This window comes from Trachinotus anak, unplaced genomic scaffold, assembly GCF_046630095.1.
Source record: "Trachinotus anak isolate AG129_WGS33_773 ecotype Australia unplaced genomic scaffold, CSIRO_AGI_Tana_v1 ptg000002l, whole genome shotgun sequence".
Classification (NCBI taxonomy): Eukaryota; Metazoa; Chordata; class Actinopteri; order Carangiformes; family Carangidae; genus Trachinotus; species Trachinotus anak.
The window spans coordinates 11,909,876-11,935,831 of NW_027273853.1; the positions used below are offsets into that span (position 1 = coordinate 11,909,876).

General features: G+C 41.0%; 2 protein-coding genes across 3 annotated transcripts; both read right to left on the reverse strand.

Moving 5' to 3' along the window:
- Nucleotides 1-639: 639 nt before the first annotated feature.
- Nucleotides 640-10,879, reverse strand: pias1b (protein inhibitor of activated STAT, 1b). Its single transcript, XM_071497911.1, has 14 exons — nucleotides 10,836-10,879; nucleotides 8,664-9,096; nucleotides 8,304-8,388; nucleotides 8,042-8,089; nucleotides 6,982-7,072; nucleotides 6,741-6,875; nucleotides 6,530-6,635; nucleotides 5,899-5,972; nucleotides 5,516-5,676; nucleotides 4,922-5,055; nucleotides 4,658-4,835; nucleotides 3,894-4,033; nucleotides 3,471-3,508; nucleotides 640-2,721 (listed from the first exon to the last, which is right to left on the reverse strand). Exons 1-14 carry the CDS (start codon nucleotides 10,857-10,859, stop codon nucleotides 2,374-2,376), a joined length of 1,995 nt encoding a protein of 664 aa, XP_071354012.1. The 5' UTR covers nucleotides 10,860-10,879; the 3' UTR covers nucleotides 640-2,373.
- A 1,276-nt stretch (nucleotides 10,880-12,155) lies between these two features.
- skor1b (SKI family transcriptional corepressor 1b) lies at nucleotides 12,156-19,935 on the reverse strand. Of its 2 annotated transcripts, none has more exons than XM_071497934.1 (8): nucleotides 19,659-19,935; nucleotides 17,474-19,218; nucleotides 17,000-17,093; nucleotides 16,783-16,887; nucleotides 16,607-16,666; nucleotides 15,901-15,975; nucleotides 13,530-13,604; nucleotides 12,156-12,917 (listed from the first exon to the last, which is right to left on the reverse strand). In XM_071497934.1, the coding sequence occupies exons 2-8, from the start codon at nucleotides 19,199-19,201 to the stop codon at nucleotides 12,820-12,822; spliced, it is 2,235 nt and encodes a 744-aa protein (XP_071354035.1). In that variant the 5' UTR covers nucleotides 19,202-19,218; nucleotides 19,659-19,935; the 3' UTR covers nucleotides 12,156-12,819. The 2 variants fall into 2 exon arrangements, with proteins under 2 accessions (XP_071354035.1, XP_071354043.1); XM_071497942.1 differs by having other exon boundaries at nucleotides 12,680-12,914.
- Between the last annotated feature and the right edge of the window lie 6,021 nt (nucleotides 19,936-25,956).

Below are 25,956 nucleotides of genomic sequence, written 5' to 3' on the forward strand. Positions count from 1 at the left end.
ACACAGCAGGAACATGTCAGGTAATCACCTCCTACACAGGTGAGTATAAGCTGACCACAAGTTTGCTCTAGGGTCCCTATGGCCAGCCCACTCAAAGTGCAGTATTTTATAAGTCAAATTAATACAATTCAACTGCATTGAAAATACTGCATTGACAGATCTACATATGTTTCTGTGTTAATCTAATCGGAGTTAAGCTGAAATACAATAAACATTTTCTGAAGTCACTGAGTTGGGACACTTACCAGATGCCATCAAAGTCCCTGTCTACACTTCAGTTAAGGACACACAATCACACAATCTCAAGACTGAATCCAACACCTGCTGAGAAACCACATCAGAATCGTGTGCACACATGTGGCCAGCAGCTGGATCAGACTGAGATCAGAGTCAAAGTTTTGAGCTGTTTAAAATGCTTTGTTTGTTTAAAACAAGGATGCACCAATTCAACTTTTCTTCCTCCATGATACTGATTCTGATAAATATGTAAATATGAGCCGAATTTAAATGTTTAATAGGTGTGATAAAGTTTAGCATTTTTATCAAACAACAAACTGAATTAAAAAGAAATCTGGCATACTGCAACAGAATAACACATGCAGCAGAATCAGAACTTCCCTAAAACCAACTACAAAGATGCACTTTCTTAATATCTGTTTAATTCTTACAAATATCAAACAGCACAGTAGACCTTGTAGCGGTTCAAAATGATCAAAGCCTCTATTGAGTTATTGACATCATCTGATAGTAAAACAGACAGAGAAACAAAAAAATGTTACAATGCATGTCAAGCAACAATGACATCTTTAAATAGCATTAATTATATAATTACAAAAGAAATATCACATACAATGACAGCAATGCATATCCACGAATCAAACAAATGCTGGAAATATATATGATAATAAATAATCCTAATTGTAAGCACAAGTCAAGAAAAATAAAGGGAGGGGAGGTGTCTATAATAACTTCAATGGTTTTAACTTCTGGGCCAAAATGCATGTTGTGATACACTCAAAGACTAAGCTATCACAGTTATCTTAAAGGCTTTCGTAAATACACCAAACAACAAAAAAAGGCTATGCCCCCTGTGGACTCACTAAGGACCAGCATAGCACTCAAACAGGTGAGCTTTCAGATAATTCGCAGAGACATGCAAAGCTGAAAACTACTCTTGACGTGTTTTACTGCAACTGTGAACGCTTCACTGCTCCACACAACCTTTATGTAAAAATGCAAGTGCTAAAGTCATATCAACATGGAGATAACATGAAATGTCATTAAACCACTTGCACTCACTTAACACTTTTAAGTCTTTCAATTAAATAAATACTTCAAGTGGACCAGAAACTAGCCTTGTCTTCAAAGTGGAGCAGAAATTTGTTGATGTCAACTGGCCACTTCACTGTAGTTTTCTGTGTATATTTTTAAGTGTAATTTGCAAAATAAAACAGCTGTTATTTAAAAAAATATATATTGCAAATCTTTGTTGTGTATGAAGGTCCAATTGGGTCAAATGACAAGTAGAAGCCTGCTTGCTGGACTAGTGCCATTCATTCACAATGAATAAGCCTGGTCTTACAATACTGACTTACTCCCAGTTTTTATGTATTTTCGGTACAGTCTGAAATCTATGACTGTACCTAAAATGTTCATCTTTGATTTGACTGGAAGGAGGAGGAAAAGAGAGCAGAGTTATGACAACAAAGGGATGTAGCGTTTGCTTCAGCAATTCTAGTGGCAACAGTTCCTAGAGGCATAGGGAATGCTTTTTTAAAAAACAGCGTACATCCAACATAACTTACATCATAAATAATTTCTTAAAATAATATGACCACAGCATGAATGTCTTACAGAAAAATCTACAGTGATGGCAAAATGGCCAGATTTTCTGCTGTCAAATCATTTTTGACAGAAATGATGCCATTTAGAAAATAAAGAAAGTGTTAAACATTTTCCTGTTTTGCTTTGACTTGCCTTTTGTACATTTATGACAATGCCCATTTTCTTTATATTCTAAATATCATGTTCCATAAGGTGTCAACTCATTGGGTTTTGTGCACGTAACATACTGAAATAATGCCATTGACATGGAATATTGAAACAAAACTGTAAAAACCAGGTACAAAAGGTACAATATAATCAAAGGACCACATGAAGAGGTGTGAAAAAGTCTTCAGTATTCACAGAAAAATATCAACTGAAGTAACTCACTGGACAAGAAGCGTCCTAAGTTTATATACATATGATAAGTAAAATTGAAAATAGATTTTCCTCTCTGTACATAGGACTGTATTCTTTCGTCTTCCTCTTCCTTATTTACAAAGAACTCCTGTTCTCGAGGTCTCCCTTGTCCGTCAGTTCTGTGTGGATCTAGTCAAGAGAGATAACGTCAGATATGGAGCCATAAATGGCTGCCGCCGCTGCCGCAGCTTCCACCGAGGACCGTGACAATCCTGAGATGGTGTGGCTGTCCCTGTCCCTGTCTCTCTCTCTGTCTTTGTCGCGGTCCCGCAGACTGCTGGAAGACACCAAACTACTGGTGCTGCCACTGTTGCTCCCTCCGTTGGTGGCTGCCAGCGTGCTGCTCCCAGGGGTTCCCGGCTGCTCCCGTAACATCTGAGGGGAGCTGTAGGGCAGGAAACGGTTGAGGAGCACGTCATGGTCCTCTGAGGCGGACGCCGATGCAGCTGCTGCAGCAGCCATCACCATGTTGTAATGCTAATGGAACAGAGATGAGTGATAGTTACTCAACAACCAAGCTTCTACTGTAGTATGATGCTGCCCACTGACACTGCCTTCTATTTCAGGGGTTGTATTCACAAAACATTATAAGGCTAGAAGTAGCTCCTGAGTGACAGAGTATTTTAGCAATCTGTCAGAATTATTCATTAAATCATAAGCGTTCTTCAGACCACACTTTTTTTTATTTGACAGTTAGTGGAAAGAGACAGGAAAGGGGGGAGAGAGGGCGAGTGATATTCAGCAGAGGGCCTGGACTGTAGTTGAACCAGGGCCCCAGCAGCAAGGACTAAGCCTTTGATATATGGTATGTGCCTTGCCAGATGAGCCACAATTGCACGCCCCTAGACCACACTTTTTTGGACGCTTCATTAAATGCACCTTAAATACCAATGGCAATTAAACATTAATCACCTACAGAAATAAATGCATGAATTACATTGGTGCTACATGTAGATTTCACCCAGAAATGATGGTTTGATTTGTTGGAAAATAATATATCACAGTATCAATATTACAGATGGTGTGTGATGCCAGACACAATCTGCTTGACAAGTTCACTCATAAAACCTGTGACACAATTCATAAATTATTTATTAATGAAATCTACTGTATCTATAAATAACAATTGTAAACCTGCTCTAAGAAGCTCTGTGAATAGCTCTTGAGAGGAGACCATTTGTTGGGAATTTTTGTGAATACCACCCCAGGTGTCTGAGAGACTGTACCTGATTGTCGCCTTGGAGGAAGGAGAAGAAATTTAAATCTGGAAGAGAAAGAAGAAGACTCAGTCCATTTACTTCATTCAGGATATACATTAATGATATTTCAAAGATGGATTTGTGTATCAAATCTGTCTTAATACAAAACTTGCATGTTTTATGTACACTGACGGAATGATTATCATGATCATTTCCTCCTCTTCCATACAGGCTGTGAAGTGTGATTCGGCAAACTCAGACCACTGAAGCTTCATATTACTAATGTATTTTTGCACAGATGAGTACTGTGGATTTTTGTCCCTTGTTTCTTACAGTGTAGTTGCAGTGATCAATAACTTTTCAACATAACCCTGACCATGACCATGACCACATGACCATGTGTTATTGTATTAAAACGGACTGATGTTTTAAGGCAGGTGACAGGTCTACCTGGCAGGTCACTAGCTGTGTGATAATAGTGGCGGTAATCCTGGATAAGAGGTGGAGGAGGAGGAATGTAGCTGGTCTCCATAGCGGGCATGCTGGGAGCTCTGGTCACAGGGGAGGCCTGGCTGTGCAGGTTCAGTACACTGAGAGGAAACAACACACATCAGGTTAGAGACAAAAGTAATAACATGAAACAGTTAATCTCACTTTCTGTTAGGGTTGTGCAGCTTATACCTCAATGTCAAGATGATATTTGGTTTGTTTTCCCATTAATGTATTAACTTATTATTATTGCTAATAGCAGGCTAGTACTAAATTAATATACATTTAATTTGACCTTCCCTACTTTGCATGGAAATGCACGCCTACTTGCTTTTCGTAGTCGTAAATAGAACTTGGGGTTCTAACAGAGATGTGAACGGACAGAGAGAGAGAGAGAGAGAGAGAGAGAGAGAGAGAGAGAGAGAGAGAGAGAGAGAGAGAGAGAGAGAGAGAGAGAGAGAGAGAGAGAGAGAGAGAGAGAGAGAGAGAGAGAGAGAGAGAGAGAGAGAGAGAGAGAGAGAGAGAGAGAGAGAGAGAGAGAGAGAGAGAGAGAGAGGCGAGCTAAACTCTACACTCTCTTGCTCTTGCTCGCTTGTTTTCTCTTGCTCATATGGAAATGTATTCAACCCCCAAATCTATGGGGTAATGACAATTTAACAGGGTGACAATCTTACTCTGTAAAAGATTACGTAGCTGTACTTCCTGTTTGTGGTTTGGTGACTCACCCCTTATTTGGAGGTGGCGAGACAGGTGACAGTGAGGGACAGGCCCTTTTAGGAGGGGGCTCATCATCTAGTTCATCTTCTGAGGAGCTATCCTGTGTCAGGTCAATCACATCAACCTTCTTGCTGTTGTCATTTGATGATCCCCGTTTCTGTTCATGCGTGTCTGTCCGAGACGAATCTAAAAACAAACAGTTATGTTACTCTCTGCCCACTGATCACAATCAAGAGCTCACATAAAGACTGTGAAACCTGCGTGCCACATACCACTGTCTACACCATTGTATGCAGCAGACACCTCCTGCACCTCTTTCTTTGATCTCATGGGCGACCAGCTTCCATCTTCTTTGAACTGGATTTCATCACAGTCAGAACAGCTATTCAAGATTTCCATGAACAACCTGTGAAAACATCATGACATTTCAATACAATTTGGCAGTGGATTGAATGCTTATCAAACTGATTGAAATGAAGAAGGAGTCTACATCTGTAGCCAGTTTCTACAGCAGCAATTATTTGATTTTCTGTCCCTACAATTGCCAGGCTAACTGTAGAATTATCTTCTTAAAATGTAATCAACCGGGAATGTGTGATATCAAATTGCACTGCCTCAGAATTTGAATGAGGTTCAACTTTTTCAAGCAGTACCCATGCTGTGCCAGCACAGAGGGCTCAGTGAAACTGAGTGTCGTTCTAACATTAGGCACGATCTCACAAGCCCAATAAATATTTCTAAAAAGAGAATGGAGAACGTCTCTGACTGCACCCCATCACATAGATGGATACAATAAACGATACACTAATTACAGGTTTAAACATTAAAGTGGAATCATAAAGTAGACGAAGCAGTTATGTGCTCACCCATCGATAATGAGGTGCTCATATGGTGCCTTCTTGTCACAGACTGGACAAACCCAGGTCGGCTTCTTCTCATTCATTTGGATATAAAGTGTAGCATCAAAGCACTGAAGGTGTGAGCATGTCATTGCTCTGCAAGGGATTGTAAGCCTCATCTTCCCAAGCTTTAAAACAAAACACAAGGACACACAAGATACATGTCAGTTCTCATTGTGCATAAATTACCACTGAAAATCTACTACAGGACAAAGTAACAGCACAGTCTCCCAACCTCTTCTTCATTTTTTGTTCTGTCTCTCTACACAATAATATACAGTTCTTGGCTACTATCTACAATAACACAGGCTTTTTTTTTAATCAAGCGGTATAATGAGAGTAATACTTACAGGACAAAGGAGAGAGACTCGTAGACTGGTGGTGGCGATCTCACTCTCTGGATCAGCGGTCAGTTTCTCTTTGACTGTGATAAAGAAAACCAAAACAAAAATACTAAATACAGGAATAAAGACTGGTCAATAAAAAAAAGTCTGCAATATGTTGATTTATTTAATATAACTCAAACTATGCGAAAACTAATCCTTGATTGATACACACAGGATACAACTGATGTAAATAGAAACTTTACACTCAGATTTACTGCAGAGCTCCACATACAATGAACAGGACAAAAATATCACAGAGGAAAATACGAGTTCCAAATGTCTGTAAAGAATATGTAGTGAAACAAAAATGGCCCTTTTCTAAAGGAGTCTTCCTGGAGTATTTGAGTAACTGCAGACCTTTGCAGAACTTAGTTCCCTTTTTAGGTTCTAAGTTTAATTCCTGGTACTTCCAATTTGCTTTGATAAAACAGGCCACAAAAATGTAAAAGAGTTATTATATGAAATAAGTTAATTTATCATTATTTATTATATTATTTATTCACGTGCCACTTTTTCCCACTTCGTACTACTCCCTCTCAGATGCAGTGGCAAAGGAAATCCCATGTTTAGACTACAAAATCAAGTAGTGACTTACTCAGGGCTCTTGAGTGGTCAGGGTTCCTTATTCCTTTGGCCCGTAGTCTTTGCAACAACACTGCAGATGACTGCTGTCTTACCAAATAAACAGCCATGGAAAAACTCTGACAACAGAGACAAAAACAGTGAGCAAAAAGGTCACGCTGAGGTTACCAATAGCCTTCTTTCATGCTATTGCAAATATCTCATAAAACTTTTGATATTCTTACCCTCCCAATTTCTGAAGTCCATGACACCACAATTGTGTTGGGGACTGTGGTGGACAGTCGGACAAGTGAGGTTATGTTAATCGGACGACTGGGCCTTTTTGGTTCAACTCCATTTTTGGTAGGAGGAAGATATCCCTGCAGACAAACAATCAAACATCAGTGACTTTGATTGTCAGTAACTGGTGCCGTGACACACTCAAAATATGACAAGATAGATTAACGACAGACTGTCTGGACTCACTGGGAGATTACAGGGTTTGCCGTTCACCTTCACACACAGATTAGGGGGGAAATGATCCTCCTGGGGACAGCTTGTCTCTGATAAACAAAATCTGAAAATGAAGAAAATAGATTACATCAGGTGATAAGTTCAAATTTTGAGGGACTAATGTCAAAAGTAATTTGTTTCTGTTGCCACTTTCACAAAAAGGTTAGCTTGCTTGCTTATTTTACCATTTCAGTTGTGTCAAGTACAGCCATCTCCATCTATGATATAGGAGAGCACTTCTTAATGGATGGCATTCATCCAAACAGTGAATATTTAACACTGCAACTTAGAAAATCGTCATTGTTTCACGACATTAGGTTTTCTTCACTGAGTAAAAATAATGCCAACAAAGTGTGTCTTATTCAATATAAGATTTTACCTGTATCTAGTTATACTTGCCTGTAAACTATAAGAAACTATACTCCTGGAATTGAACCACAGATGTTTAAGCATATTGTGAAAATCCCAGCACTGCTTTGAATAACACTGTATTTTGACTTTATTGTCCAGTTTGATAAATGGGTGCACATTCAAAAACTTTTGTGTTTTTGTTTTGTTTATTTTTCAAAATGACTCAAGGTAAATGTGAATTAAACTTTGAATTAAAACTTGGAGCATGTGCATCCAGGAGACAAGAGTCCCCTGTACCCCTCAGCTCACAGCTCAGAACCAGTTCTAAGCTGAGGACTGGTAAATTGTCCTGATTCCTAGCTTTGTCATCTATCATCACCAGTAAGTGTAAGATAATGAATGACTTATGTTAAAGATAAAACTTAGGTTAAGGTTTCAACTTCATAAGTCTTAATGTGAAAACCCGACTAGACCACAGCAACGTTTCTACAATGTACAGATAAGTTTTAAGACTAAAGAAACAATGAAATAAAAAGAACTATGAGTGAAATGGCTATTTCTGGGTGTTTCAAAACTGAGAAGGGCTAAAAACAGACCCACTATTCACTCAACAGCAAATATACATCTTGATTAAAATAGAAAGTTTCTATGCTCAGGAGAAAAGTGTGTTCGTTAAACATACCTTAACTGGACTTGAACAGTAAAGTCACATTTGTTCCCCGATATGTCCCTGAAGAATAAAAAGAGAAGTCAGATTAGACTGGCTAAACACGACATCTAATAATTTACTTACTGTGTCAGATAACACCTGCTTTCTAAATCATGTAAACAGTAAACTATAACAGGGTTTGGTAGTTACAATGTTTTCACTGTATTATTTCTTCATCCCTCTCGTCTCCTTTGTCAGCTGAAGACAGTTTGTGCCAGAGAACTTTCTCACTTACATGGAGCTGCTGATCTGTTGAACTTGCTGTGGTGTTAATGCAAAGGCAAAACATGCCTCCTGGAACCGTTGACTGTTGTCTGAGGCTACAAAAAAAAAATCAGAAACAACATTCAGAGAGCAAACCTAGAGAAATCACTAGTCACTAGTGTCATCTCATATTGAACTTTTACTGAGCAGGCTTTTCACAAGTCATCGTTCAGATATCTGTGGTCACAATGTTTTATCAGTAAGCACACGAGTTTGGGTTTAGATTTATTTAGATCCCCATTGGCCATTGTATTGTAACATCAAAACCTGAGGAGGAAGATTATTCTAGACTATTACTAGACTAGAGCTGAACAAGAAGTGCTGGACTCACCCAGGCTGGTTGGTTTAATGAGCTCATCCAGCACATCATAGAATGGCAGTCTCTGGAGCTTGACATCAGGGTGTACCGGGTGCAGGCCAGAGGGGAGGTGAGGCAGACTCAGCTCATGCTTAGGCCCAAGTAAAGAAACAGGCAGCAGAGGCGACGGGGAACCGTGGCTGTCAAATCCCAGCTGGGCAAGGCCAGCGGGCAGGCTGGAGGCAGAATGAACACTGGGCAGAGCTAGGTCCACTGGCGAAACCATTTTTGTTGGGAAGCGCCGTCTGTAGAGCTCTTTGATCTTCATCTGCACTGCAGGACTGCAACCAGCCTTGAGTAGGTGGAGAGCTTTGGTCAAAAGTTCATGTTTGCGTCCGTGCTTATTCCGCCCTGCATACCCCAACAACACCTGGAGCTCCGAAACTCGAAGGCTCATTACCATTTGCTGGTGAAAAATGAAGAGCGGGAAAAATGGTGTATTACACCCTGCAAAACACATTTTCTTACTCTAATGTTAAGAAACTCTTAGAAAGATTTATTTTCTAATTTCTCATCCTTTAAGACGTTATTGTTGAAGCTTGTCTGATTCCTTTTTTTTTTAAATCATTAAAATCCTTCACAATCTTACAGATTGTCATAACCCATTACATTTTCATTTTTGACATATGCTTGGAGCAGGAAGATTAATACAGTTTCTTTGACCTTTGTCCCAGTACTGTTCCAATAAAAGACCAACATTATGAACTTCATCATACAGTATATTCAACAAACACGCTCACTCAGAAATAGCCCATTGGCTAAAAGCAGAGATCACACATTTCTTACACTCAATCTAGTTTTTCAAAGCCTTAATTTATAAAACCCCACCACATACTGCAAGTGAAAATACAGGGTGTGGACACAACATTAGTATCTGTACAAAATAACAAACCTCAATACAAAAAAGACTTTTTCTTGACTCAGTGTCAGATAAATGTTATTTGGGATATTTGATTGCATTATACTATAAGAGGATCTTCTTTTTGTGGTTGCTGTAGGAGGCTCTTAAAATCACAGAAACATCTTACAGCAATATACGATCTAATAACACAGTTGTTTAAATTCTCAACAAAATAACAAACATCCTCCAGTGTAATGTGGCCGAATTCAACAACACTACAAGCCTTACAAACTACCACAGCACATATAATTTGCAAACTCCTCTATCAACCAAGGCAATCTGTTAATTAGATATTTGATTAACAGTGAACATCCTGATGACGTTTAAAATCTGGCTGCATACCATCATACATAAGTAGTGCATTTAGATATCATTAATAGATGAGTTGAACTCTTTGATAAGTGTGTGTTAAATGTATTTTTAAACAGTACAACACTCATATTTGATCTCTTTAATGACACAGTTCATATAACAGTCTGTGGAAAAGGAGGAGTGTCAGCTGTACAAGGATTCAATTAGGAAGAGAGCTGATCAAACCGAAAATGAAAATATTATACGTTTTCTGCTCATGAACAAATAATTACTAACAATACAATAGTAGCAGGTGAAAGGAGACAGCATGAACGAGCTAACGGCGCCAGAATGATGCTTGTGTCATCTGACTTAGACACTTTATTTCACAATATTTACTGTAAACCATGTGTTTGAACAGTTACCACCAACATGGGCAACATTACAGCTACCTGGCCTTTGGACACAGACTATATTTCAAGGATTGATATCATAGGTAGTCAGAAATACCGCTAACGTTGATGGAAGCTACACTGCGCTTGCCATCCAGGGAATAGACAGAGCCCGTTTTTCAACAGACACTGCAGTCCACTCAATTAACTACTGATACTGTCAGGTGTTTAATACTACAGTGCCGCTGGGTTTAAAACATTGACATGACTGTGGCTTTAGTCTGTCCCTAAAAGAGATATGTGGCCTTATCTGCAGGTGAGCCGCTCAGCAGGGACAGCCTAACGCAGCGTCGGCAACAATAACAAAGCTAATGCTAACAAGCTAGCCAGCCAGCTAACAGTCTGTCTGGCCTACTCTGCTTTGCTGTTTTGTTATTATATGCCTTGATAACAACAACCCTCGGGTCTCTACTGTCAAGTAACAATGGTGCTATCATTTGAAATTCAAATCTCGCTGTGTGAAACGTCTATTTGTCAAGCTAATGTAGGGATTCGCTTTACCTTCAGTTCCGCACTCTCCGCCATCTTGTTTTACTGGCTGCGCAGGCGCAAAAGCCATCCCCAAGGGACGACGCCGATTCAAAATAGTCTGTCGCTTCTCGGCAGTCGACAGCAGGGGGCGCTGCCGCCACACACATGCACAGCTATGCAACAACTGGATGCTAAATATACCTACTAGGCACACAACCTGCACACAACTGACACCCCATTCAGTTTGTTTGATGGATTTTGCCCAGCTCTTACAAAAATATATCAAGACAAAAGTAGTTTTATATAAGGCACGATTATTAGCCTACTCGATTATTTGATTAGCAGAAGTGGAAAGATAACGAGGCAGGCAACATTACTGAAACACTACGTATCTACAGTCGTGGTAGCCTACCTGTACTTTAACTGAGCATTTCCATTTTCTGTTGTTTTAACTTCACGGCGTTTATTCAGACTTTTCAGATAAGATTTAACATGGCTAAGCTACAACACAAATATTTCCCCCAAGATTAAACCAATGGCTGCCAACCTTTCTGGCTTTTAACCTATTACAAAAACGAAGTAAGGGCCCTTTTCTCATTTCAGATGTGAGTCGTTAGCCTTAGTAATAAAACCCTCCAATGTTTCATAAAAAATAAATAGATAAATGTTTCAAAGATAAGGCCAAAAACTGAGAACAGATTTGTGTATCAAAACTTCAGACCCCTCAGATTTACCTTGCGACCCTTTGGAGGGAGCTCAGACCGGTCCGAACAGTACAATGCTGTTTACACATTGATGCAACATTAACAATCTCTCAGTGTAATACAGGCTATTGTATAGCCTAATAAAATGTCAGTCAAGGATAATTTTACTAGCCTACAGAAGTATTTTTTTTACTTCAAATACTTAAAACAGGGCCGATGGTACCTTTACTTGAGTGGGATTTTAAACACAGGACGTTTACTTGTAATGGTGTATTTTTACACTCACACTTTGATTTGAGTGCAGGATCTGAGCTGTTGACGAACAAACTGGCAGAATATAAAAGGCCATTCAAGGACAAATGACAAACGTTTGCTGGTTCTATCGCCATCAGTTGAATTTATTTCTTTTCTATTGTGCAGCCTGGGAAAGTGCTGAAACCTGCAGACATCATCTTCTTCTCGCTGCTGTACTCCACAGCCTCAGCAGCCCAACATACAAAGGTGGAAACTGCACTCCTGCACACATGGGCTCATATTTCACTACTGGAATAATTTCTACAGAACTCTGTATAGGTCATCTTGCGAAGAAATCGTTTGGAGAGCAACAACTGCAGCCTGTTGAAGCTGCTCGAGGCAAGAATCCACATTTCTTTTAATAAAATGATTTATTCATTAGCGATGAAAACAAATATTACATGAACAAATAAGCTACTCTTATAGAATATGTCGCGGATGAACTAATTTAGCCTACTAACCTCTGCATTTGTAAAGTCTTTAAAAAAAACAAATAGGCATATGGTTTGACCGCTATAAATAATTATTTTGAGGGCCGATTTCAATGCACAGGCTTTTTTTTAATTATTATTTATAATTCCCATCACTCGTTTAAAGTGCATAACATCCAAAGTAAGCTAATGGCCTGCAGAGAAGAACACAGCAAAAGTAGTAGGCTAATTCACAATACTGTGAGGATAAGGAGCAATGAATCGGCTAATCAAAGCTGCTAGTAGTGACAACAGAAAACCGAAAGAACAACCTATAACTATCACAACATACATACATTGTCATTGCACTTTGCCACAAATCATAAATATCATCAATTATCATTTCAGGAAAACAAATTTCACTGTATGCAAGATGGTGACATGAACGCTGAGGGCGTAGATACACATTTTAAGATATTACAAGTAATTACAAGTTAGTCTACTTTCGCCTTGATTCCTCGGGAGGTTTTCCATGGTTTGCTGTTTGACAGAAGCTGTGGATGCGTCCTGTGTGTCTCTGTCATATAAAGGTGGAGCGACCTGGATTCAAGGTGGTAGCAGAGGAGATTTGAAGGAGCAGGACCCGGTGCAGTGGCGAGGAGTCAGCATCTTGCAGGAGAAATGGTGCAAAGCGTCGTGAGCTTCTAAGAAGAAGGAGACAAATCCATCAATCGTGTACGTGCGTGTGAGTGTGAATCGGTCTTATCCAGGCGACACAAATACATACTTTATACACAATATAACAATGAGTGTGTGTTTGTTAAACACAACCACACAATAACGACTCACGGCCATGCTATAGAAAAATAATGTCGTGGCACAAGTTTGGATCGACCTCGTACAGTCTCTGGTTTGTATGTATTGCAGTTAATTGTCTGTCTGTGAGCCTCTGGGTGCAGAGTTGTGGTCTATAATATCACCAAGGCCTTTCTTCCATCTGACACTTGCTAAGGTCCAGCTAATGCTGAAAAGTGTCTGCGCAAGACTTACACTGAGTAAATAGTGGTAAAAAAACCAGTTTGGAGGGTTTCCCGCTTAAGCGCAAGTGAATTCAACAAGCTGTTTCACGTATTTAAAACACTTAATGATTCCCCACAGACAAACCCGGGCAAATCCATCCGTCCTGTATACACAGACCATTTTCGAGCACAGACTCATCAATCACCTCGGCAAATGCGCCACAGTAAATCTGTAAATCCGCGGCGGAAAGTGAAGCCATGAGCTGTATCCGCTCCCTCTGCTTTTATTTGTCTCACCTCTGACGATGTGAAGCTGCTGAACCATCTCCTCCCTGTAGGAAAGTTCCCTTTTCATTTGATCCTGAAAATTATCTGAGGGAACAAATGGCAGGCACAGATTTCAGTCAGACGCGGCAGGTGCGCCTCTATTAAAAAACACAAAACATGTTAATTTACCAAGCGCCAGCGCCCTAAAATACTGACACTGTAATGTACATGAGACTGCAGCTTTGACATTCGTCGTAAATATGAATATGAACCTTCAAAATGAAGGAAGGATAAGATGAGTGTGAGTGGATGAGGGTTCACAGCGCTGGTTTCACCATGCGCTGAAGTGGTCGCAGACGCGCTCGCCTCTGCAGGGCGCTGTTCACAAGCTAAAGCAACAAACCGCCACCGACAACATGTACTAACTCCAAGGCCTCACAACTGTGCCAACACTATGTCCTGCTGTGGTGTGGAAATACATACATTTATGCTTCATAGTGGGGGTTAGGATTTGGCATTTTTGATAAATGATCCAGTGTAAATTACTTAATGAGACTTGTTTTTTTTTTTTTTTTTTTTTTTGTTTTCCAGAAAAATAGAATGAATGGAGCATTAAGAGTTTCAATTATCTTTAAAGTGCGAATTACAAAACTGATACTTTATCTCTTTTTTTAAAAATCAATACATAAGGAAATCGTGTGTGGACATTTTGGTTGACGTAATCACTTTTGTCAGTATTTTAATCTTGCTTTGTTAGACTTGATCCAGCATCAAGTGGAATAAAAAACAGGGCCAAGGCTACATATAAGCCAGTCATGCTGCCCTTTCACTACATTATACTTTGTATCCACTAAACTCCCAATAGCTGGACCCAAATAATGCAAAAATAAATGCACAGAGAAAGAATGTATTTGTGGAATTGAGTTAGGTCCACCTCACAGCTTTCCATTTTACAAACAGATTTGTTAGAAAGGGATGGGACGATAATATCCAGAACCCTAAAATACAACTTAAAGGGCCTTGTGTGTTAAATCATTTTTGCTAGTGTGCATTTATAGATGATGTGCAATGACTTTATTTTTCTGAATTCATTTCTATGTCATCCCTCTCACTTTATCACACAGTATCTGGTGTTGCACATAGGTGAGACAAGATACGTTTAGTTTTAAATAACAGCACTCAACAGTTCAAATTTGAGATGTTTTGCTGGTCAAACTGTCAGTATCCAGTTGCTATTATCCACCCACAGCACTGTAGGACTATGATGTTTATTTAGACTCAAAACTGATGAAAACCGATCTGGATAGGCCTAACCATTCTGATAAAGACTTTTTAAATAACTTTGTACATGGCACGTTCTTTCTCTCTGTCTGGAAATCTGAGGTTCGGTACAAATAAATAAAATTTACCGACTAGAAATCTTTACAGCTATATTGTATTTATTCATTTTGGTTTTTTTTTTTCATTGAGAACTGCTCTTAGTAAACCAGTATCTATTCACCATTTTTGTATGGGATCCTCAAAAAGAATCGCAGAGAGTGAGAAATTTTGAAGCATTTTGGAGAAAAGGTGTTCAGGAGTTACTGTCAGATAAAAAACACTGTAGCAACCAGAGAGTGAGTGGTGGTTTATCCTGAGAATAACATGATGCACTCAGCATTGCTTCTTCTGGACACGCATTCCGTTTCATATTAGGAAACATCATCTGTGCAGCACCAGTTTGGCGTTTTAAGTAGCATCACATGGCTACAAATCCAGATGTTCTGAATGCACTGCAGATGGAAATGTTTGTTGGCATTCAAAACAGCTTGATATCAATTCTGGTATTTCAGTCTCAAAAAACTGAGATTCCCCTCGCCTATTAAATAACAGTGTTAAAGATTTTGACATTTTTACATTTCTGTGTGTCCACATATATATTTAAAACAAGTTGTTTGTATTCACCTGATCGGCGTTTCTGTAAATTAAACTAAGCCCCAGAATATCTGCTCTTCCACTTTCTTCTTCACAGAGAACCATTTTCTACGCATGCATGGGTATTTTTGGACATATAAGGTTAAAATAATAATCCTCTCAAGTCAGTGTTAAAAGGGGTCCTGAACACACATTTTCCCAGGGGAGAGTGTCCCTGAACCACTTAGCATTTTTGGAAGAATGGGGCCCTTTAACAGATTTTTGCTCTGCAGAGAGAGCTCATGCATGCCAGTGTTGAGGTGGATTTGGTCATGACATGACAAGGATCACATTTTGGCCAGAATCACAAACATGACAGAAGAAGAGGTAACAGTTAACATGCACCAGAAAGACTTTTGAGTCTCCGTCTGTAAAATCACTGCTACGGTGATAAAAAAAAAAAAAAGCCAAATCAGTGGAAAACACACTGTGGCAGAATTTAGCTTACCTTTCAAGTTTTGAAATTCACGTTCCAGCTTTTTCCTCAGCTCAACTTGCTCTAACAGCTGCTTCTGTAGTTCCTCTAAAAAGCAGACAAAAATAGAGGTTTGAGGAGGAAATGGTACAAAAGGCTTTTGTATCAGCTTCCTTCTAGGACGGTTTTCTATTTTTAATGACAGTGATGAGGACATCATTGGCATTTACACTGAAAATTCAGAGCAGGTCTTCCTGGGCCTGCAGTAAAAAAAAAAAAAAAAAAAAAAAAAAAAAATCTCCCCTTATGTGTTTTTGGGACACAGCATCTGCCTCAAGGCAAAAACAGAAAAAGAAAAAAAATGTCTCGTTTAGTTCAAAGTTTATCAGAAATTGTGAGGTTTTGCAAGTGACTCTTAATTAAAGGTGTGTCCATGTCAGAAATACTGAGGGGTTTGGTTTGCAAGTGTTTGGCCCCAAGGCCTTAACAGTGGAAGGAGATGGCGATGAGTGAGGGGTCGTTGCTGAAATTTGTTTTATATGTAAAATTACAATATGACGAGGTTTAAACCTGCAGACCTATTATCCTTCCTTTTAAAAACATCTGGTGTTATTCTGTGAAATTAAAATAGGTGAAATGTAAGTGGAATCCTTCTGTAATTGTATAATAATAATAATAATGATGATGTTATTTGAAAAGCCTTCTTATCAGTTAATCCTTTTATTTAACACCGTCTTACCTTTTGCCAGACTTTCTATGTCTCTTTGTGGTGGCACAGCTCTGGCTGGCGCGTCCTCGCCTGAATACACAGAAAATGAATTATATTCCTCCATCTGAAAAAAGTAGACCCCCTATGTCTTAAAATAGATCGCATAACACTGAGCCATCCTCTTCGCTGACCTCAGTGCGACTCACCTTCGTCCGGCTCTCGCTGGCTCTCCTCGCTGCTTTGTTCATTAAAAGATTTCGTTTCGATCTCCTCCACTGTGGAAGACGGCTCCTCTTTACTCGCACTCTCATCTTAAGAGAAAATAAATCGATGTGATTTCCCCGCTTTTCGATTTTTTTTTTTTTTTTTTTTTTTTTTAAACAGCTAAATGTTTTAACAAAAGCAGAAAAAAAAAAGTCTAACCATTTGTTGTGAGTACTCCAGTCTGGTAATTCGCAGGTCTGAACTGATAGGGACTGCTCCTTTGTTGCAGCTCACCCCTCTCCGCTGTGTAAACCTAAAGAAGAAACAATCACCATTTCTTTCAGCTCTTAATATTACAAGAGGTTCGGTTAAATAAGAATAATAACGAATTAAAATAAAAACTAAAATTAGTAATTAAAAATATACTCTAAGTTGAAGTGTGTATATTTTTATTTAAAGAAAGGATTTAGGATTTTTTTTTTTTCTCTCTCTAAATGTTGTGATCATGCTGTTTGTTGCTGCTGTTACACTGTTTGAACATAAAAGACAAATTTCTCCAAAATGACACAAAGATTTATCTGCTTACAAATACACACAGGGCCAGGAAATCAAACCCACTTGCAGAAAACTTCAGTGAAATGTTACAGCTTGTAATTTCGCCAGTGTTTCGCACTTAGCCTAGAAGTCACTCACTTCATTAAAGGACGCGGCTATGTGGGGCTCTGATAACTGCTTGCTGTGCAGTTCTCTGTCAGAGGACTGGGCCACATGTAGGCTCATTTTCTGGGAGTCAACCAGGCCGCTGTCCTGCATGCCCTTAGAGTCTGAATCGTTTGGTGAAACACTGTGTGCCAAGCCAGGAGGAGTCCGAGGACACACCGAGGACAGAGGCCGGGAGTCCTCCTCCTCATCTGGTGTTTTGTTTGTCTCCACATCCACGTCCGGCTCGCCCTCGCTGTCCACGCAGGGGGACATGGACCGGTAGCTGGAGCTCTCACTTAAAAAATCGGGCGATAAATAGCCGGTGCGACACCCGTTGTAAGCGCCCCTGTTGCCGTACAGCTTGGCGATACAGTCCGCGTCTTTGATGACGGGTCTGAAGGCGGAGACGTAGCTGATTTTCCGGGGCGCCAGCGTCATCCCCTCCAGCGGCCTCGCCTCATCCCCGGACTTGTCGTCCTCGTTACGCGCGGACTGAGTGCTGGAGCACCGGTCGTTTTCAACCATGCTGTCTTTGGAGGTGTTGGTGCTCCGGTCGCTATGCTCGGATATGTCCATGTCAGTCTGCCTGGGAGGACACAGCAGCTCCGTGGGTGTGGGTTTGTGCTGAGTCTGGGGGTAGGGAGGCATGGGCAGCGCTCCCGCAGCGGGCCAGAACATGGGGAAGGAGTGATAGGCGCTGTCCTTGGTGCCGGGCCACAGGACGCCCGGCAGGCCCGCCTTGCTTTGCTCTCCCATTATACTGTCTTCTTTCTTCTGGCACAGGCCGAAAGCTGGGAAGCCGTAAGGATGTGGGAAGAGCGGCGGCGGGATCTTTTGCAGCATCCCAAAGCCTTTACTGGGCACCGGAATGACCGGGTAGCTGCGTGTGCTCGTCATGCCGCCGCGGTTGTCCTCGCAGCTGAGGATCTTTGCAGGTATCTCTGGTGAGTCTCGGGGACGATTGGGTCCTTGTGACTTTAATGGAGAGCTGGACCCTGATCCACTACCTGGCAGCGTCCTCTTACGACTTCCCCCGTTGAACATGGCCTTCACATCTTCCCAAGCGTGTAATATATCAGTCTGGCTGCCTTTATCTGTCAGTTTAAGATGCCGCCTCCAAGAATTAAAATTTGCTGCGTCTGGCTGCGTGTACTTAGACTCCGGCGTGCGATGCGAGTGAAATATGAATTTATTTGGAGAAAAATACATGTTGCAATAGGAGCACTTGATGCACTTGGCCCTGGAGCTGTTGTATCTGGCCGGGATGAAGCTGCCACGACTCCCCCAGGCGCACTCGTGGGACACATCAAAGGCAAAATTTTCTGGAAGTTTAGGAGGCGAATGAGCTCCAAGAAAGGACTTACAGAGTCTCTCGGCCTCGCGTTTAGTGATCATCCCGCAGCGCCTGGAGGAGATCGGCATCGCCCCGGCCCTCCGCAGGATCTCCAGCTGGACCGGGGTGCACTGGACGCAGGTGATCCCCAGCGCAACACGCCGGTTGTGTATCTCGTTGTAGCTGTAATTCTTCAGCAGGGTGTTAGATATCTGAGCTAGGCAAAGTCTTTCCTGACCATCTATCACCAACGACACGATGGGTATTCCGTACAGCACCGTCTCTCCGACCTGGTTGGGCTTCAGGTTGTTGGTGCTCGGGTAGGAAAGTTCTTGTTTGGAGCTTGGCGAGGAGCTGGAGTCTCGCCCCGCAGGTATGGAGTCCATCCTTGGAGGCCTGGAGGCTGCGGAGACGACGTTTGACGTGAGCATGTGAGTTTGTGTAAAAGCGGGGCCTAATAACAGCCTCAAGCAGAACTTTATAATAAGGATCTAATAACTACACCGTTTGAGTCCACTGTGTCATAGCAGTTCAAAGTGCTAGGCAGAGAGGACACGGCAGTTACAGGCCTGGATTTGAATGCAGTTGTATGAATTTGGTGTATTTTTTTAGAGACAAATCCTCACTATGCAAATATGTTTATCAGCCAACATGCACTTAAAACTCCGCTTCATTTTATTTGCCTGCAACTTCAGCTTTTGTCTGCAGGTTTGATCTCAGAATAATTTTAGAACTTCGACAGACTGTAGGTGGAACAAACACCGCAGCCTGATAGATGGCACTTTAAAAAGAGCCGAAAACACGGAGTGTTAAATGCTGTCTGCCTCAGTTTCTGAGCCTCACCTTCAATGTTCGCGCAGCTCCCCTCCGTCGTGAACAACAAAGCTGTGATCAAGAGAGTGTCGGAGCGATAAGAAGTCTGCGTTGGAGGATGTAAAGATGTTTGCTTTAGGAGTGGGACGCAGTTGTCCGTGCAGCGCCGCCTCTTTCCTGCTCACTGTCCCCCTCTCTCTCTCTCTCTCTCTCTCTCTCTCTCTCTCCCCCCTCCTCTCTCTCTGCTCCGCTGTCGGCGTGTGCAGAGGGTTTTGTGTTGCACCAGCAGCAGCAGCAGCAGCAGCAGCAGCATCAGTGGCCACATGGCCTGCAGACTGTTGTTCAGCCCCCTCTACGACACCGACAGCAATCAAGTGACGGCAAAACTTATGGCAAGGCACTCCCACTCACACAGGCGGTCCGCATTAACTATGGATTCATGACCAATGAAGATGGTTTGAGTGTTTGGTCTTATGGCAGCCTGCAGGTCTCCACATGTGCACAAGGTGCTGTCTGCAAAAGGAGAAAGTGGAATGAATAAATAAATAAATAAAAATATTTAACATTTTATTCAATGAAGCCTATAGGCGCCCGTGTTTAAATAAATTCTAGATAAAAAAAAAAAAGAAAACATCCACATTCATCTTTCATTACTCTGCAGCCTATTGTGTAGACCATAATGCGTTTAATTAATTCTTTTGCACTTTCCTATTTAAAAAAAAAAAAAAAAAACCCACAATGTTATTGACATTATGAATGGAGGAGGCTGCAGTGGGATTTGGCTTTCCGCTAAAAACAGCAGGGACCCACCGACACATTGTTGTGTGTATGGAGTCAGGACGTGCAGGCCTGCATCATGTGCTGGGTTCCCACGGATTCACCGTGTACAAGCTACACCTCGCCTACACGCATTTTGACAATAACCAGCTGCTCCAAAGGTCACTCTCTGTGATCTGCGCTCAGTCGCCCCCCCCCCGCCCCCATTTTCTCTCTCTCCTTAGCCATAACAGACGTGCATTCAACTTTTAAAAGTCAATAAAGGTTTGGGTTAATCATTTACATGTGGCACACGCACGGCGCCGAGCACTGATGTAATATTGATGAAGGTAACAGGACACGCTCCTGTTGGTCCTGTTGGTCCTGGTGACTCCACAGGGACAGAGCTGTGCTGCAATAACAGTTTGTCCATAATTATCGCAATGCAATGTTGATTTGAAGAAAGGCAGCTTCCATATGCACTCGGCCAGTAATTTCGAAATAATATTATTAACAGACTACCAATAATTGTAATAATAATAATAATAGTAGTAGTAATAATAATAATGATAATAATAATAATAAATACAATGTTGTGGAATCAACATCTTAGAACAGCTGACCAACCAATATAAAATTTATGCATTTTATTCATGTTTTTGTTAGATTATAATTAAAAATTGAAAATATTTACGTTAGACTGACAGAAGAATATGACCTAAGACCGACTTCAGAGTAATTTTCTTTAACTCGATTATTATCCCGTAATGATCATCATTTTACAGTCGCTAATCTGTTTGCGTGTGGCATTAAAGACACTGGATCTATAATAACTGAGATCAGTGCCGAATACATGCAGGGTAAATATTAAATATAAATATATTTTATTTGAGAGGGAAGGTTCGTGTTAGTGAACACAAGCTGGTCCAACTTGAGGTGTCTCCTCACGTCAAGAGAGCTACCAAATTCAAATCAAACAGCAATCTCCCCCTTCTGTCTCCCTATTGATTATTGAACGGGTATAGCCTGTTAAACCTCATCATCAACACAAACCTCTTAATTAAAAGTTTGTTACTATCAGATAAAAATCAAAGTTTTATTGCCGTAGTGAAAAAATTCCACCAGAAATGAAATTAATTAAAATGTCTGCAGACATAGAAAGAGACAAATAATCACTTAAAAATCTTAACCACATCCCATCAGCGCGACAGATGTGTATGAAATCCCTATTTTCAAACTAAATGGAACATCATCAGACTCTTTCACCACAAGAAGTGGCGTGTAATGAGTCTGATTCAACCAAACCTGGACAAGGAAATGGGAAAAGTACCCAAAAAGTCAGTGAGGTCATTATCAAGCTCATACACACTCTACCTTTTTGTGCAAGAGAGAACAGCTCATTTAAAAGTGTGTCTGCATTAATCACAGTGCTGCATCAAAGTATGATAATCACCTGAACACTCTATTAAAATAAAAGTGCCAGCCCAGGGGAAATCTTACCTTACTCTTTAATTGTTTTGAGGCTTTGATAGGCTTTTTAATCTAAGATTAATTTATGCATTCTTAAATAACTCTACATATGATTAATAAGCTTGAAAATTAAAAGGAGACTGAAGCAATTATAACAAGTGGTTGGTCATCACCTCATTAGATGTATGAGAAAGATGCAGCTTGTGTGCCTGTGTGTGAGTGTGCGTGTTTGGGTATCACAAAAATTAACAGGAGATGGGTAAGAGCGGAGCAAAATGTGGAGAGACTGTTTCATGACAATCAGTGGGGAAAAAAAAGAGCTGCTGGCTAATTATTCTGAATTATTTCTGGTGTATGCTCTCTATGAGGGGATGAGTCACAGCCAGTTATTAGAAAGTTGATTTAATACATGATTTATTGCCAGTTCTAACAGCACAGATCCCAATGAAGATCAACTTGGAGTGTTCAGATCACTCACCGTTGACCACAGTGTTGATCCTGAATGGATCCTGAGCTGAGAGGACAACAAAAGAGAAAGATCAGCTGTTTGAGAGGCCACCGGAGAGACGCAGTGAAAACAGTGAGACTTGCTAAATGGTTGCTAATGTGTAAACAAGACATCACTCCTCTCCTGCTCCGATGTTTATTTGTCTCCTAAAAGCCCACCCCTGGGTCCTGACCCCCACATCCTCCACCGCTAAACGGAACATTTCTTCTCGCAGGAGGTGGTGTGCAATATGTGTGTGTGTGAGCGAGTGAGTGTGAGTGAAGGGGGGAGATTTGGGGGAGTTCATCACTGCATCAAATGAGGCTGAGCGCAGGGACCCTTTTGTCACAGACAGGGACTCATCTGCCAATGGTGAGCTGTGAGGTCCTAGGGGAAGGGAGGAACAAAGGTGCTAAAAGGCTGTGTGACAATGAGGGTGCTCTGAGGAGAGCCTTCAAGTGTGGGGACACAGGCTGCACGGGACAAGCTGTGCCAATCACTCCGCAATTACTTTTTTGTGCAATCCAGAGGCCTTGTGAGGGCATTCATGGAGAGACACAAGGACACAAGCAGTCACGGCAAGGTCCACGTCTCTCTGTGCTTTCCTTCTTACACTGAGCTCACCCCAAACTCATCATGGCTGAAATTTATAGTTAATCACCTGCTCTTCTCTTGATTCCACTGTCAAAAACCTGACCAGAAAACCACTGGCAAAGTCGCCCCCTTTTTTCATCAGAGATGATGAGGATGATTTAAATTTTACATAAAGGATTCAGTGGTTTTGCCACATATACAAAGATGTGTAGTGAAATGCAATGTGGCAAAGTGATACAAGACAAGTGTGAAACACAAGGATCAGAAAAAGAAATGGAAGAGAAAAAAATTCAGCATCGAATATTGTAAAAATATGAAGAAAAAAGACAATAAAATGTACACGTCACAAGCGCAAAAAGGGCAGTGCAAAGGATCAGCTGAAGACAAGGAGCTACATGACCAAGGATATCCAGAGGTCAGAGGACAAGTTCACCACCCTGATGGCCTGAGGAAAGATTTTTTTTTCTCCTTGTCTTAAAACAAAGCATCAAATTATTACAAAACTATTGAACTTTAATCTCAGATCTTGTAAATCAAGGTATATCTGCTACAGTGCCTGGACAAAATGGCTGAGATCAATATCACAATAACAATATTTTTCTGATGTCAATGCAATGAACTTTGGTTCACACTGTGTTACATGAATTCATTCGTGACCTTGGCAACATTAGTTGTCAAAAAAAGTCCATTGTCAACTCATATTGTTAGTTTATAGGTACAATTTGCTTGAAGTTATGAATCAGGACAACAGAGTCTGGCAAAAACAACATGGTATAATCAAAGCATCATGATATCATTACACCAATAGTCAATGTATGATGATACTGACTTATTATTTACCTCAAAACGAATAAGCACAGCACACTAATTCATGATGACAACTCTTAAACTTAATTGTCATTACACTGACTGACTCTCTATGTTTACAGAGTATTTAGAGAGTTTAATTTTTTTGTATCAACACTGTGTATGCTACAGTGTAATAAAGAAAGATGCAGGAATTTGTCTATATCCAACCCCGAGCAGTTTCAATGGTGTAATGAGGACTCAAGTGAGAATGGGAATTATCGTAATGATAACAAAGGTCTTTGCACCATAGCTTGGGGCTGTATTGTAGGGCATTACCATAAAGATGCAATGTGCTTGTATTGCAGGGTTTTTGTGAGGGAGCAGGCCAAAGAGATAATAACTATTAGTAGATGACAGTGCTTTGTGGGATTCCAGCTGTGGAGCCCAAATTTCCATACAGATAGAATGGCTCTGGGTGGATGATATGCGTATGTGGGGGAAGGGCTTGGTGACTCTGTGGACTCCTCTGCACACACACACACACACACACACACACACACACACACACACACACACACACACACACACACACACACACACACACACACACACATCATGGTCTGGAGGTGGGAAATCTCAGTGTTGGACTCTGTCTTGGTGTCCCCAGTCAGACTTTGGGGTGAGGTGAGAGCCTCCAGTCTGAACACTGCAGGTCTCTGTGGAGGAACTGTCCAGAGTACTGAAACAGTGCACTGTTGCTCTGCTGACAGCTTTCAAAGTCAGGAAGTGCAAAGAGCTCTCTCTCTCTCTCTCTCTCTCTCTCTCTCTCTCTCTCTCTCTCTCTCTCTGTGTGTGTGTGTGTGTGTGTGTGAACAGATGACCAGAGATTTCCATCAAGATCACATGCAGGCGAGAGGGTGTGCAACACACTTGTCAGCACCGCAGACTTGGGGAAACCTTGCTGAACAAACAAACCCCCCCCCCCCCCCCCCCCAACCCCCCCACCCCACCCCCGAAAAAGAGGAGAAAAAAATCTGCACTTTCAAGGTTACAAACTTTTAGAAGCGCACACATCCCAGAATACAGGGTGTATCTAACACGCATGGGAGTACAATTGTACGACTTTAAGGAATAGTAAAACATTTATCTGCTTTCCTGCCAAGAGTTGAGATGAGAAGATTGACGGGCCTACCACTGTCATATCTGCAATGTGAACATGAAGCTACAGCTACTAATTCACTGGAATCTTATGTAGATCATTCTGTCTGTGGGTTTGACAATTTTGTTTATATCTTTCTTAGTGCTACAATGGATGAATTTCACTAGGAATTTATATCTGACAATGAAGTTGTTCAGTAGCAATGTTCCCTCTTTGTTATCTGATGTGAAGCATTCAAGGAAGTGTTTTACTGAACTACAGACCTACATATTAAAGAACATTTGAGTGAAGAATTTGGTTATAATAGAGCTGTAGTACAGCAAAGCTTTCAAACATAGATATATAGCATATATAAATATGGCAGATTGATTAACAAGCATCATTTTTGACTTGCCCTGTTTTATCAAATTGTACAGCAAAGGGGTGTCTTGTTCCTTCACTGATTAACTTACCTGCTAGCAGTCAGGAAAACAAAGCACAGAAAACAAGCCAATCTTTGGCTATATTCACTGGTCATGTGACTTTGGCTGTGCAGTTTGTGGTGGTCTGTTGACCACCTAGTTCATTATGAAAACCAAAGTGTAAACAAGATGCCAGCCAAGATTTAGTCCGCATGTTAACACACCATAAAACCCCAAATGCTGTAGGTAGATTTTTTTTAATCACCTTTGGACAGAGCCATGCTGTCTGTTTCCCTCTGTTTCCAGTTTGTATGCTAAGTTAACTAGCTACCGGTTGTAGCTTCATATTCTAAGGACAAACATGAGAGTGGTATCACTCCTCTGAGCTATCTCTCAGACAGGAAGTGAATCTGGGCATTTCCCAAAATGTCAACCTAAACCTTTTAGGGTCAAAGCTGGAACTGGTTTTACATAGTAATTAATTCAACTGGTGTTCCCTCTATGTGAACTTGAGCAGCAGCTTGTGAGAGTGTGTCATTATGACCCAGAAAGGACATGCAGATGTGAGGATTCAGGGCTGAGTGAGACAGAAAAAGTGTGAGATTGGAAGGCAACTGTGATGAATTATCTATGGGAGGAGGTTAAGTTAATAATAGCAATAGCTGTGGTGGT